We start from the raw sequence: 14,174 nt of genomic DNA, 5'->3' as shown, positions 1-14,174 counted from the left end.
TTTAAGAGGAGAAAGTGGGCAGAATTTGCTATGTTTTAATAACAATTTGATCCCAGAATTGTTGATAATCTACAACAAGTATGCTATGGTGATGGATGGTTAAGCAAATTAAGTATTTGATTGAAAGCAAAATTAAAACAAAATACACAATATATGAGTCGCTATCATGGCCTTTGGCTTTTGTTTGCTTCATAAAAAATACACAATCTGTTAAATCCTTCAAGGATTAATGTTATCCCTTAAATGACTGACAATGTTGTTCAAGGCAAATTAAAATTTTTTGTGATATTTTTTACAGCAATAAAACACATATACTACATCTGAGTCAGTAAAAAAGAAAAAAACAGTCAACCAAAGCACCTGCCAACTCTAAAAGTGATTTCTGATGTCTGTTCCTAGTTTCCGCCCCAAAAATAAAGAAATAAAAAAAGAACAACCAACCAAACAAAAATAAATAAATAAAAAACAGAGAGCTTACAGAAAAGAACGAAGAGAGGTAACGTGTTACCCTACTGCTCACAAGATTGTAGAGCTGAGCTTAGCATACACATATTTAGGTCATCAACCTAAATTTAGCAATTTCTGAAATATCAAGATAGATTATTTCAACCAGAAGAAGGAAAAATGAGATTACCAGAACATTTGCCTCAGAAAATTTATCCTGCGGATACTTCTATCTGTGTCTGTGAACCTAAGCAGGCAAACACAGTGCTACAGACAAGTGCAGACTACAGAATCATTAAGTGTAACCCAGTTAAGGATTTGCATGGCCAAATGACCAGGGGCCTCATGCATAACTCCATGCGTAGAATTCGCACTATAACATGATGTAAGCACAAAAGCCGAAATGTGCTTACGCACAAAAAAATCCAGATGCAGGAATCTGTGCGTACTCAAACTTCCACGTTCTTCCGCTACATAAATCCCGGTCAGCGTGAAAAGTAATGCTCGTGCACGCACTTTATCTCCTGCCCCAACTGCCCCCAGAATTACGCATCTTTGAATATGCAAATCAATATAAATCGCCCTTAAGCTCAGCCTTCTGTGAAAAGACAATGGGAAAAGCATGGGGGAAAATATAAGTTTCAACGACTACCAAGTGGAGGCAAAGGAAAAACATACTATTTGTTTAATTAAAACGTGGTATAATCAACAAAAGGAAGTTGATCAAGTGACATAGTGTGTTGGAGAAACTTTAAAGCTCAGATATCAAAGTCACCGTGAAAAGGCAAGTCGTAGCCCACCATCTGAGTGTCATATGAAAGCTTATTAGAGTACAGAGGAAAAAAAAGGCACACAGTGCGGAAAAAAGCACGAAATGTCAACTTCAATCTCGAAATTTCCACTTTAATCATGTAGTTTATTTTGTCATTAAAGTAGAACATAATAAACGTCATCTTAAAATCGTTTAATTAACCAGTTTCTCAAATCACATCGTAATTAAAATAGCACTTCAAATGCTTTGTTTTGTATGTGATCTTCTATGCTCTATGTGTGTGAATCACTACTTGCTTCTTAAACCGGCTCTCTTCCTCCGACTAGACACAGAATCCATTACATTCGTGATATTACAGCTCTCTGAATAACTAAAATACTAAGATGTATACGTGATATCATTTTCATGATGATAGAAGTTAAAGCACGTTATTAAACATGGGTTTCACGGTGCAGTGATTGTGCGCGACCTTCGATGAAATTATTTATTGAAGCAGTGCTCATGGGCTCTAGTCTTGTGGGCCCTGGGCAGAGAAAGAATTGGTGGCTCCTTCACCCGCCAATGTCAATATGGTATCTTATGCATGGTGGATGGCCACGTCCGTTGCGGACACTGCATAGCCACCTTGTGCTCATGACATAAGCGTTTAACTTTTGTTGAAATTTGCCACTGCGTTTTTAGCTGTGTCGTTATTTTCTCTTTCTGTTTTATATTCAATATATATTGGTGTGGCCGCCCCTGCAGTCCTTGCTTTTCTTTCTCCAATTAACCAATTGCCACACAATCAGCTCTGTAATAGATGTTAAGCCATCTGTAAGCTTAGAGCGCCAATTCTTCAAAACGTTTAAAGAACATTGAACTATCTTCGTAGTACATGTTTAACAATTCTATCCTTCACGCCAGTCCCAGTGAAGAATATAGATTATTTAAATGAAGTTAAAGTTTTTCCTGTATAATATAATAAACATATTTTGCTGCATTTCATCTTAAAAATGATTTTGTCATCATATATAAATACGTGCTTTATTAAGGGGCTCAGGTTGTGCAATATTATAACTGTAGTGCAAGTTTACAGTGAGGTAATTGTACTAATAAGTACGAACAGTTCTACAAGGAGCAATTAATTGAGTGCGTTTATAGTTCTTGGGATGAAACTGTTTCTGAACTGCGAGGTCCGTACAGGAAAGGCTTTGACAGGTTTTGCCGTGGCTGAGGTAGCATGTGCTTGATGCTGTATACCAATAATTCTCTTTCCAATCAGATGCTGCTGTGATTCACACTCAGATACAGTGATATAAATACTCTGAGTGGTGCAGTGAGAGTAATATGGAAAAAGATGATTCGCTGTGGCAACTCCTAACGGGAGCAGCTGAAAGAAGAAGAAGAAGAAGAAGGTGCAGTGAGAGTAACAACGCTAAAGCAGTTATGGTATTTGGAATACTATGCCTATTCCCTGGACCATTATATTGTTACAAGTTAATTACAATCAGATGCATTACACTAATAAACAATATGCGGTTAGTTTCAGTGTATTTATAAAGCCGCGTCAGGAAAATAAAGAGTAACCACACAGGAACAGTAGCACTGCTTTGACGCTGGGTCCCGCCAGTCTGCAAAACCGAGGAGAGAACTTGTGTACGACAAGGTATGAAGTAACGTGGAAAAATGTGTGGCTTTACGCCAAGTGCAGGTTTTATACATCGCTATTTGAACGTGGAAAAGTTCTTACGCAACATTTCTGTGTTTACGCACCGTTTATACATGAGGCCCCAGGTCACTTGCTAAGAACCAATAACCTGGTTTCGGAATAATGGTTTACATTTTTAAAACCAGAATTCTATACATAACCTGATTATGAAAGCACATGTAAAAGAACACATTGAGTGTAAGGTAGGAATGTATTCTGGTCACAAATATTTTCCAGAAGAAGTCACACCCATGCACACTTTATTGGTGCTATTTACTCAGTGAATATATCATTTACATAACTGAGATGTGGTTGGAAAAATAAGGGCATAATGAGAAAAATCCATTCAGGAACTGGGAGAAGAGAGGGCTGGTATCCAAACCAAGTCTTGAGGAACTGACAGCTTCTTGTATGTTACTCCTTAACGTAACAAGAGAAAAATATTTGTTTGCGAACCAAAATCAAAAGGGCATTTTGATAGATTAGGAGGTGGTAATGGATGTACTACATAGCAAATAAAACTACATAATCCTGCAACATAATCACAACAGAAACCACAAAAAGGCTGAAAAATCAGAGTTTTAATTTTGAGAAGAAGATGCCATGGCCTTGTGCCATGTAAGTTATACTGTAGGAAAGGAGAGATTTAACTTGGTTAATTAATTATCTGGCTGGCCTTTGGATGAACTACTGATTATTTACAGTTCTGTTATTTTGGAACAGATAAATAGGCTCCAGCAGACCCCCGTGACCCTGTATTCGGATTCAGCGGGTTAGAAAATGGATGGATGGATGGATGTCTGATGATATGTGGATTTTTTGCTTTGTTGCTGCTTCAGGTCTTTTGCTGCTTGATTCTTTGTCAGTAGTGTAAAGTGATTTCCTCAGTTAAGCTCCTTGCTGTGTCATTTGCAATTTTTTACGGATATGCATTACTCTTACTGGAATAAGAGTTTAGATGCTGACGTTTCCTTCTTGAAGTAATAACTACTTCTAAGTCTTCTGCACCCATTGGTACAGTGTTTTCTGGTCCACAAAGAGATGAGACTGTCATAGCTTTCAGCTCCCCAAAGAGGGAATGACTCATCAGCTTTCTAGTTTCAAAGAGAGGGTTTAGAAGGTCATTTTGCAGACTGAGAGCACAGTTTTCACCCGGGGCAGAGTGTCACTGAGAGTGTCTCTAGAGGATAATCCTTAGATGGAATGAGTATAACTAGTTTATGAAGAAAGATGGAACCTCTAATGATTCATGCCAGTTGTGGTTTCTTGAATTCTTGAGTTACAGGTCTTTGTCCTTGCTTGAGTTCATTTCACACCTTCTGACTTAAGACGTTTGGAGAGGGGCCTCTGCAAAGATGTTAGTTCAACTCTGATTTACACCTTTACTATACTTTTACAACCTACAGACTGTTCCTTGTAGGTTACTTACTTTGGAATGCAAGCTGGGGAAAGGTGAAGCTGAATGTCTGTAAAATCTGCTGCCTTAACAGATCTGATGTGCCACTAAAGCTTAATAGAATGAGCAATGCCCACTTGTCTTACAATTTTGCAATTTTCTACTGAGAAGTTAAAATGAGTGGGGTTTTACTATTAAATTAATTAGTTGATAATTAGTTTTGGATTTCAATAAGTTTAAATTCCTTATAGCTTTTAACAGTGCACAGTTATCTCATTTTGTGGTCTTTTGTCTCTTATCTCTTATAGTGCCATTCATTATGTGCATTATCACTAAGCACTCACATACACATAATGGTAACAACAGCTAAGAGAGCATTCTGCTCATTGTTTATATTCAGAAATTCAATCAAAAATTTGGAATTACCTGCTGAAATCTTTTTATATGCAGGGTAAGAACAGGGGGTGCCACTGATATGAGCATCTGTTTTTGTGCATTGGTGTAGATATTGTTCTTCTCACCTATTCCAAAACAAAACAAACACTATTTAACAAACATCCTATTTCAAAGCAATAAAACATCAATAAAGAAAGGACAGTTTATCTAAATAACACTGAGGCGACAGTGTCAATTAATCCAAAGTTATCCAGTTTCAGTCTTGACAGGTTGCAGTGCCTTCTTGTTTCCTCTTGAATCTGACACTTCACCTGGGAGTAGGCACCTGGCAAAGATCTTTGCGAAGAGGTTACTCCTTATCAAAAAACATTGCTGTCTATGTCAATTTCATATATTATCTGAAAGTTTTACAACACTACTATAGCATGGTAATAGTACATTAGATTACATTTTATGAAAACATAACACTACAAATGAAAATTAAAACCTGTGACTCTAAAGTAGTTGAGAAACACTGGTTTAGGTACATGTGCCTGTATGACTAGCTCTGCACTCAGGGCTGTTTCTTACCCTGTGCCCAGAGCAACCAGCAAAGGCACTGTCCCCACCCCATAATGCAGAATTGGAAGAAGCTGGTATGAAATTGTATGTATGTACTTAGTTTATTTCACACCAGAAATGCAAGAAAAAAGCAACAACAGCAAGAAAGATAAATAAAAAAAACATTTGTGGGACAATTGTAACAGAAGTCAGGAGAAAATGGGTAAATTGCAACACAAAAACTCAAATTTAATGTAAGCTTCCTCAGTGTCTAGTGGTATACAAGACTGTTTCATGGATTGACATGAAAAATAAATTTGAAAGTAAAAGTTTGGATGAGTACAAAATTATAGGTAAGTGGTTACAAATAGTTTACTTGTTACTTTAGTGTGATATAAAATGTTTGTGTGTTTATATGTATATTTCTATTTTTGTTTCTTTAAAAAATACATAAATAAAACTGCAACTGCTGTACTTCTTTTGATAGATTGTTCAGATTCAAGAGACTAAGGCCGGTTTATAATTCACCCATGCTCCTGAGGATGCCACTGCTGCGCAAGCAGTGTACTGTTTATACTTGCATGCATACTTTATGTAAATCTGGAGGATTCCACCGGGTGGCAGTGTAAGAAATCATCACACTGAGAAAACAATGTTTGGCTTTGGTGTGTTGTGAACTGCCCAAAACACCCATTAAATTCCCAGGACACCTTGCCACAATATCTCTGAAAAGGATGGATGTTTAATAATTACATACATCAATCTAGGGAGATGCTCATTCCAGCAAGCATCGAGTGCGAGGTACAAACAATTCCTGGACAGGGCATCAGCTCATCGCAAGGTGAATACAAGTACACACACTCTAGCGTCATTTTAGCATCACCAAATCCCCAAATCTGCATAGCTCTGGAAGGAAACCGGAAATAACTGTTAAAACCCACCGGGAAAACATGCAAACTCCAGGCAGGGAACACCAGGAACGTAACTCCCAGCGAGGCAGCAAGCACTACCACTTCACCATCGTGCTGCCCCCACATGTGTAATTATTAACAGTATTTATTATTTAAATGAAGTTAATTTATCTGTAAAACGTAATATAAATGTTTTAAAACAGTTTATCATGAAAGTATTCCAAATGTGCAGAAAGCTGGAATATCATAAATTTAACGTGTTCTGTGTGGCAATTGCTGCCTGCTGCAGCATACCCTTCTGTACATTCTGATGCTGTTGTGAAGGTGCAAGAAAAATCTATCGCTTCATTACAATGGGGAATATGCGACACTTGAAAAGAAAAGCACCATGAATACATTTGTATGTCATGATTTTACTTCACCACATTGATCTATTCATCAAACATCGAAGCCTGTACATTGATCCAGTTAAGATCTGCAAAGAGACTTGCTGTCACATGTTGATAGTAAACAAAGATTCTGGTGCCATGTTTGAATGTGAACACAATGTGCCCAATTTATTTTCTGGTACTGCAACTTGTGCATGTGTTGCATTAATTTCTGAGGATGTGCTCAGAAGACATGTCAAATGAATGCTGGGAACATATGGCTGCCATGATGCGAGTACATATAGGATCTGAGCGTGAAGTACAAACCAGCCAAAAATATTTCCAAAAAGGGGGACACCTTGTTCCAAATAGTATAACTGGAGTGCTACAGGATATGGCATATAAACTTGGTACAATGATAGCTGAAAAACTGGGGTACAAAAGGAAATCAATTCCAGGGTTGTGCATCATAAAATATCTTGGTTATGTACTGTAAAATCCAGTTTTTTTTGGGAGAGAAATCTCTAAAGCACAGAATTTTTTTTGTGTTTTAAAGGTTTTTAATCATTTAAATAATTTTAACAATCTGAAGTGTACTTATTACTCTTTAGCTATTTGCAGCTACTTTATTATAATTACGCAATAGCATATGCTTACATGCTTACCATATAGCTGTTTATTTTTGGGTATGTAATTCAGGTGCAATAAAGTCAAAAACCTATTAGTGCATAATGGATTAAACACCTTGAATGGCAAACTCAGAGTCCTGACCTCACTTCTATAGAAATGTTGTGGCACAAGTTAAAGCAAGATGTTGATTCAAGACATCCATATTAACATCTTGAGTGTGTGTGTACTGAAGCAGGTTGACAGGATATTTGGTTACACCACATGTTATGTTGAATACATGTCAAGCAAGGTAACACTGAAGATCTCAGACTATAATAACATATTAACTGATTTCAGGACTGAAAAATATGTGCTTTGAGCAAGGATTGAAGGCACTGAATTTTTTTCAGTTTATGGAAACTGGTGAGGTGACATGAAGAAAATGAAGAGAATGACTGCCAACTGTTCTTTTAAAATGAGTTACTTAACTATAGTGCATGGCCACTTCTTTGACTCGGCAGCAGCTTTAAAACTTACAAACATTCTAAGCAATCAGTCCGTTTATAGTGCCAGCTATAATAGTGAGGATAATGTAAATAGTAAGGTGGAAAGATGTAATACTAAAGTGAGAGCTGCTGTTGACAGAGTTGCACCTGAAAAGACAGTGAAAAAATCTTCTAGCATTGTTATACCATGGAAGACCCAAAGAGTGTCTGATTTAAAGAGAACATGCCGCAGAGCTGAGCGTCAATGGAGGAAGACTAAACCTACTATCCACCATAAAATATTAAAAGTCAAAATAACAGAATACAATAACACTGTCCGTCTTGAGAGACGCTGTTATTTCTCCAAGATTATAAATAACAATGCTAGTAATCCCAGAGTCTTATTTCCAATATTACTTTAATATTGGCCTTTCTATAACTTCAATTTAACTTAATTTAACTTAATCCTGATACTCTATATGTTCAATTTCCTCATAATAACTATTAATGGTGGCTCTAAAATCTGTACTGACCCCTACTCTCTTTTCTGTTTCTTTTTCCGTTTTTTTTGTGGTGGTGGCCTGCGCCACCTCCACCAACTTAAAGCTTTATGATGCTCCAACAATGATGGATGGATTAAAAGGCAGAATTCTACGTGACCATCTTCATCAAGCCCTTCCGTGAGAACCCTAAATCCAAAGAGGACTGTTTCATTTATGTTAGGTAGAATGCCCAGAGGGGACTGGGCGGTCTCATGGTCCGAATCCTACAGATTTTATTTTTTCTCCAGCCGTCTGGAGTTTTTTTTTTGTTTTTTCTGTCGCCCCTGGCCATTGAACCTTACTCTTATTCGATGTTAATTAATATTGATTTATTTTGCTTTCTTATTGTGTCTTTTATTTTTCTATTCTTTATTATGTAAAGCACTTTGAGCTACTGTTTGTATGAAAATGTGCTATATAAATAAATGTTGTTGTTGTTGCCACACATGAAAAGTGGTTAAGGGTAAATCTTGCATTAACATTATAAACTGTATATAAAGTTATATAAATATAACATTATATACAGTTGTAGAATAACAGCATGAAGGAAGAGTGGGACGGGATGAAAATCATCACTGGCTGCAGCCCGAAGCGGGGTGCCACCCTCGAGAGAGATGTGGAGGGAGCAAACCAAATGAACAACTTCTTTAACAAGTTTGACCACCCTAACCCACTCTCACCTTAGAGTACTGCATCCTCCAATCATCCTTCTGCTGATACCAGCATAGTATAGACATCCCCAGCCACAATTACAGCAGCACAGGTGAGCAGAGAGTTGAGGAGACTTTGTGCCAGCAAAGCAGCTGGTCCAGATGGAGTATCGCCACGACTGCTGAAAGCCTGTGCGCTGGAACTGGGGAGTCCTCTACAGCGCATCTTCAACCCGAGCCTGGAACAGGGGAGAGTCCCGAGGCTTTGGAAAACATCTTGCATCACCCCAGTTCTAAACGTATCACGTCCTAGTGAACTGAATGACTTCCGGCCTGTTGCTCTGACGTTACATGTGAAGACGACCATGGAGCGGCTGCTGCTTCACCACCTGAGGCCACAGGTCCGCCACGCCCTCGATCCTTTGCAGTTCGCATACCAGGAGAAGGTGGGAGCGGAGGATGCCATCATCTATATGCTACACCGATCCCTCTGCCACTTGGACAGAGGCAGTGGTGCTGTAAGAATTATGTTTTTGGACTTCTCTAGCGCCTTCTACACCATCTAACCTCTGCTCCTTAGTAGATTCACACCTGGTGGCATGGATCGTGGACTATCTTACAGACAGACCTCAGTATGTGCGTCTCGGGAACTGCAGGTCTGATATTGTGGTCAGCAACACAGGAGCACCGCAATGGACTGTACTTCCTCCGGTCCTGTTCAGCCTATATACATCAGACTTCCAATACGACTCAGAGTCCTGTCACGGGCAAAAGTTCACTGATGACACTGCTATTGTGGGCTGCATCAGGAGTGGGCAGGAGGAGGAGTATAGGAAGCTAATCAAAGACTTTGTTAAATGGTGCGACTTAAACCACTTACACCTGAACACCAGCAAGACCAAGGAACTGGTAGTGGATTATAGGAGGCCAAGGCCCCTCATGGACCCCGTGACCATCAAAGGAGACTGTGTGCTGAGGGTGCAGACCTATAAATACTTGGGAGTGGAGCTGGATGATAAATTGGGCTGGACTGCCAATACTGATGCACTATTTAAGAAAGGTCAGAGCCGACTATACTTCCTTAAAAGGTTGGCATCCTTCAACATCTGCAATAAGATGCTGCAGATGTTCTACCAGATGGTAGAGGGCAAGTGCCCTCTTCTACACGGTGGTGTGCTGGGGAGGCAGCATAAAGATGAAGGACGCCTTATACCTGGACAAACTTGTTAGGAAGGCAGGCTCAATTGTAGGAATGAAGTGGGCCAGTTTAACATCTGTGGCAGAGCGACGGGTGCTAAGCAAGCTCCTGTCAATCATGGAGAATCCACTGCATCCACTGAACAGTATCATCTCCAGGCAGAGGAGTAGCTTCAGTGACAGACTGCTGTCACTGTCCTGCTCCAGTGACAGACTGAGGAGATCATTCCTCCCTCACACTATGCAACTCTTCAATTCCACCTAGGGTAAACGCTAACATTATTCAAAGTTATTGTCTGTTTTTACATGCATTTTTATTACTCTTTAATTTAATATTGTTTTTTTGTATTAGTATACTGCTGCTGGATTTTGTGAATTTCCACTTGGGATTAATAAAGTATCTATTTATCTATCTATAAAGAATTTGTTCATACTGATAGTATAACATAAATATAAGTTACCAAGTAGTGTAGTTTACAGTATAACTTTAGAGACTGTCATCTCAATTTTTATGCTTTTTGAAACAGTTAATTGAATAGAGACTGACACAGAAATGTGGAGTTGGATGGCCTTTTCATATTATTAAAGGCTACACTATAATGAAATGTAGTAGTTCTTTAATGTGGGATAAGCAAAATACCTGTGATCTGATCAGCAGCTACAGGAAGTACTATGGTTAAGATTATTACTGCTTAAAAAGGTTCCAACAGTTATTAAATTTAAAGGTTCAGTTCATTTTTTCCATTCTTGACTTTCAATATTTAAACAATATCTACAATGTTTTATATGGCTTACATGATGATCATCACAGTATAAGCCAGAAGTTATAATAAAAAAGTATTGTATTTGATAAAGCCAATAAAGTGGAGAAATATTTAATTGGCTAAATACAGTATCTCCCTCTAATCTGTTTAACACCCAGCTCTTGCTTTTGAATTGAAGATCTGCAAATCACAAATAATTATACCAAATAATGCATGCATTTGCAATTTTTGAGCATATGACTAGATAATGGACAATGGATAATGTGGATTATGTGAAACGGATAATGCAAGAATTTTTTTTCCAAGAAGGTTTTTTAAATTGTCATTGTACAACACTGATCACAAATGGGGTTTATTATATCATAAGCTTTCTTCTCTTGTTCTTCATCAAAAAATGAGATTAAAATTTTTCTCAGCCATCACTACATGGAGTAAAGATATTTAAAAAATGCTCTAATGTGTGTGTAAAATAAAACCTGGGGGTCATTCCATGTCAAATCAACCAATGACCCATACATTTCACACTCAAGAAATTTGGGGAAAATTACCAGGTGATCCAATATTAAGTCAGGAGACACCCTGTAAATTCTTTTTATGTAAGATGAATAATTTCCAAGATACAGCCAGTTTACCGAGGGGAGGAAGATGTTAATTTTATCTGGCCTCATTTTTTCATGAAATTTCACAAGTCTATAGCTCAAGAACCAAACAACCAAGCAGGCTCAGACTTTGTATGCTGTTACATTAACTGGTATAGTATGTGAGAAAATTAAAATATTTGGTCCATTTTGACCCTGCATGGTCAAAGCAGCCCCTTGAAATTGACCAAAATTGTATTTGAGTTTTTGGCTTACCTACAGTGGGTACGGAAAGCATTCAGACCCCCTTCAATTTTTCCCTCTTTGTTATATTGCAGCCATTTGCTAAAATCATTTAAATTAATTTCTTTCCTCATTAATGTACACACAGCACCCCATATTGACAGACAAAAAAAGAATTTTTGAAATTGTTGCAGATTTATTAAAAAAAGAAAAACTGAAATATCACATGGTCCTAAGTATTCAGACCCTTTGCTCAGTATTTAGTAGAAGCACCCTTTTGAGCTAATACAGCCATGAGTCTTCTTGGGAAAGATGCAACAAGTTTTTCACACCTGGATTTGGGGATCCTCTGCCATTCCTCCTTGCAGATCCCCTCCAGTTCTGTCAGGTTGGATGGTAAACGTTGGTGGACAGCCATTTTTAGGTCTCTCCAGAGATGCTCAATTGGGTTTAAGTCAGGGCTCTGGCTGGGCCATTCAAGAACAGTCACAGAGTTTTTGTGAAGCCACTCCTTCGTTATTTTAGCTCACTGTATGTTTAGACCTCAGAAAGATATAATTGTAACCAACACAGATTTTTTTATTTCTTTTTACCTTATGCAGGTATGTAAATATGCTTCCTGAAAAAGCAAAAAAGCAATAAATAGAAAAATAACTATCAGGATTTGAACAGCAAATCAAAATGATATCATAATTGAGTGGTCTGCTGGTCACACCCTGATGCAGTTTCTTGTTTGTTTAGAACAGGGGTGCCACACTTTTTCGGCTTGCAAGCTACTTTTACAATGACCAGGTCAAAATGATCTGCCTACATTAAAAATTATATATATATATACTGGTGCTGATCATAAAATTAGAATATCATGACAAAATTGATTTATTTCAGTAATACCATTCAAAAAGTGAAATTTATATATTAGATTCATTCAATACACACAGACTGATGTATTTCAAATGTTTATTTCTTTTAATTTGGATGATTATAACTGACAATTCTAACATATGGTTTCTACTTCGCGGATTTTCACCTATCGCGGGGGGTTCTGGAATGCAACCCCTGCGATCGAGGAGGGATTACTGTATATATCTATACTAATAAAAGGCAAAGCCCTCACTGACTCACTCACTCACTCATCATTAATTCTCCAACTTCCCGTGTAGGTAGAAGGCTGAAATTTGGTAGGCTCATTCCTTACAGCTTACTTACAAAAGTTGGGCAGGTTTCATTTCGAAATTCTACGTGTAATGGTCATAAGTGGAACCTATTTTTCTCCATATACTGTAATGGACTTTAGCTCGATGGCCATGGGGGGCGGAGCTGCGTGTCACATCATCACGCCTCCCACGTAATCATGTGAACTGACTGTGAACGCAGTACATAGAAAAGAAGGAAGAGCTCCCAAAGAGCACTGAAGAAAAACGCATACAAGCTTATTCATAAGTGCAGCTACTGTGGAAACAAAGCACGGTGTAAACTGTAAGTTTAAATTAAGTTTATGGTCACGCTCCCGCTGCCGTTTGTCATGTTTTCGTCGAATACTTTATTTGTGAGATACAAGTTTAATGAGAAGACACAAGGTATAAATGAGACTTTGGATCACTTTGTAACGGAGTTAAAATTGCTGAAGCAAGAAACTTTTAAGTGCCGGGTCTTAGCTAACATTAAATAAAGCCATGGACATCGCAACATCACACAAGAGAGCAGCTCACGTGAACTAACTGAACGCAGTACGAGTGATCACTTCCATGCATCAAACCTGTTCAAAAAACGCATTACACAATTGACAAGGTAGGAAAAGAATATGCTCCGAGCTGAGCTCCACAGCTAACGCAGTCTTGCGGAAGCAACTTCGTCACGCTGCCACCAAATACTCACAGAAAAATCCACAAGTTAATACACACGCTGTCTCTAGAGTTTCTCCATACTCAATGTACCCTCTGATCTCCCATTTCAATTCAAATGCCTCCAATTTGCAGTAAGGCTCTGCTTCGCGATGACAATTAATAAGTCCCAGGGACAGACCCTACAAAACGTTGCCAATGATTTCAGGCAAGATTGCTTTTCTCTTGGACAACTATACATTGCATTCTCAAGAGTGAGCTTGCGCAGCTTTGTCATATTACAACCAGAGTGCTGAACTGACAACGTGCTATATAAAGAGAACTATAACAATCGCAATAAACGAACAATAAAACAGCGGAGAACACGTGGATTAAATAAAAAGGCAGCTCCCTTGGCAAGGCAAGGAAAAAGGATGGCCTTATATGTTGTTCGTTTATAAAACAGCGGAGAAGTTGTGTAAAGGCTGCTTCACAAAAACCCAGCGGAGCGCCTTGTATGAGCAAGCAGTCAGCTAAAGAAGGGAATCAATAAATATCTATAATAGTAATAAACGAACAAAAAATAGAGTACAAGCCACGGATTAAATAAAGGAAATGGGTAACTGAACAGTAAAGTAAGTCTCGAATAGCTACACAATAACTATAACAATCGTAATAAACGAACAATAAAACAGTACAGAACCGCAAAGAAAGGAGAAACGCCTTATATGGCGTTTGTTTATAAAGCAGCGGAGAAGCTGTGTGAAGGCAG

The 14,174-nt window shown here is 38.2% G+C and overlaps 1 protein-coding gene across 3 annotated transcripts in view; it reads right to left on the bottom strand.

Moving 5' to 3' along the window:
* The window catches only part of usp16 (ubiquitin specific peptidase 16), a 210,019-nt gene that overhangs the window by 21,201 nt on the left and 174,644 nt on the right, over nt 1-14,174 (bottom strand). For all 3 annotated transcript variants that reach the window (XM_039744906.1, XM_039744907.1, XM_039744908.1), the window contains exon 15: nt 4,726-4,820. In XM_039744906.1, coding sequence (XP_039600840.1) covers nt 4,726-4,820 — 95 coding nt within the window. The remainder of the gene's footprint in view (nt 1-4,725; nt 4,821-14,174) is intronic.

The sequence above is a fragment of the Polypterus senegalus genome, chromosome 2 (genome assembly GCF_016835505.1).
Source record: "Polypterus senegalus isolate Bchr_013 chromosome 2, ASM1683550v1, whole genome shotgun sequence".
NCBI classification, from domain to species: Eukaryota; Metazoa; Chordata; class Cladistia; order Polypteriformes; family Polypteridae; genus Polypterus; species Polypterus senegalus.
This window is presented reverse-complemented; position numbering and strand designations above follow the sequence as displayed.